Source organism: Grammomys surdaster, unplaced genomic scaffold, assembly GCF_004785775.1.
Source record: "Grammomys surdaster isolate TR1022 unplaced genomic scaffold, NIH_TR_1.0 98, whole genome shotgun sequence".
In the NCBI taxonomy this organism is placed as follows: Eukaryota; Metazoa; Chordata; class Mammalia; order Rodentia; family Muridae; genus Grammomys; species Grammomys surdaster.
This window is the reverse complement of record NW_021604577.1, coordinates 13221198-13222382: the sequence shown is the minus strand read 5'-3', so window position 1 is coordinate 13222382 and position 1185 is coordinate 13221198. Positions and strand designations below refer to the sequence as shown.

At 45.6% G+C, this 1185-nt stretch overlaps 1 protein-coding gene across 1 annotated transcript; it reads right to left on the bottom strand.

The window, feature by feature from the left end:
• Positions 1–137: 137 nt before the first annotated feature.
• LOC114634090 (40S ribosomal protein S10-like) lies at positions 138–651 on the bottom strand. The gene is made up of 2 exons (XM_028782745.1): positions 258–651; positions 138–202 (listed from the first exon to the last, which is right to left on the bottom strand). Exons 1-2 carry the CDS (start codon positions 649–651, stop codon positions 138–140), a joined length of 459 nt encoding a protein of 152 aa, XP_028638578.1.
• Between the last annotated feature and the right edge of the window lie 534 nt (positions 652–1185).

The following is a 1185-nucleotide window of genomic DNA, read 5'->3' as shown; positions in this document are numbered from 1 at the left end:
AACAAAACAAAACAAAACAAAACAAAACAAAACAAAACAAAACAAAATCTTTCCAGGTCTGTCTGTTTTATTTTTCCAATTGCAGCAATCTCTAGTTCCATCCATTTCATCCATTTTTGTTTTTCTTTAAAGTTTATTCAATACAAAATAATCTCCAACTTCACTGAGGTGGCTGACCACGTCCACGACTGAATCCGCCTCTAAACTGGAACTCAGTGCTGAGCCAGCCCCAGCCTCAGTTTTCTTGTCAGTTCCGGGGGACACAGCACTCCTTCTGTACGTGTCTCTGTCTGCCTCCCCTTTTGTGAATCTTGCAGGCCGCTCACTCTCTGGACCTTTGGGCCGAGGCCTGCCAGTCTCCGGGCGGCGCAGGGTGGCAGGCACGATCTCCGGAGACAGGAGCAGGTCATCTCGAAGATACTGGATGCCCTCATTCGTAAGGTACCAGTAGAAATGTCTCCAAGCAAACTGCTCCTTCACGTAGCCTGGAGACTTCAGAGCCTGCATGGCCTTCATTACATGAAAGTTGAGCACATTCTTGTCTGCCAGCTCGGGGTGTTTGGGCATGTGGACATCTTTTTTGGCGACCATCACGCCTTCCTTAAAAAGGGGTTCATAGATGGCAATTCGATTCTTCTTAGGCATCAACATCGTGGCGGCTGCAGGGTCTGAGGCAGAGGCTGGAAAGGGTCATTTCATCCTTCTTTATGGCTAAATAAAACTCCTAGGACCTCACCGGGACAGGAAGGTCAGGAGGTCTTACACTATGTGGTGTGTAAATACCTATGTGGCGTTTACACCTCGTCATCTATATCCACTCATGTGCTGATGGACACGCAGGCTGATCCTCTAACGTGTCTATTGTTGAACAGTGGCATGATAGACTTGGGTGTGGGTCTCTGTCCAATGCTGACCCTGACTGCTTTGAGTTATATACCCAGGAAGGTAAAGCAGGACCATATGGCAGTTCTATTTTTAGTATTTTTTTTTAAATTGACACCAGCAGAGTCCAAGGGTTTGCCTTACTTTTCTATAGCAGATAAACAGCCTCTTTCTTCCTTCACCTTCTTTCTCTCTCTTTTAATTTGATCTTTAAGTTTTTATTTTATGTATGTGGTTGTTTTGCTTGGATATATATCTGGCTACCACTTGTGTGCCTGATACCTGGAACAGAGCATTGGATCC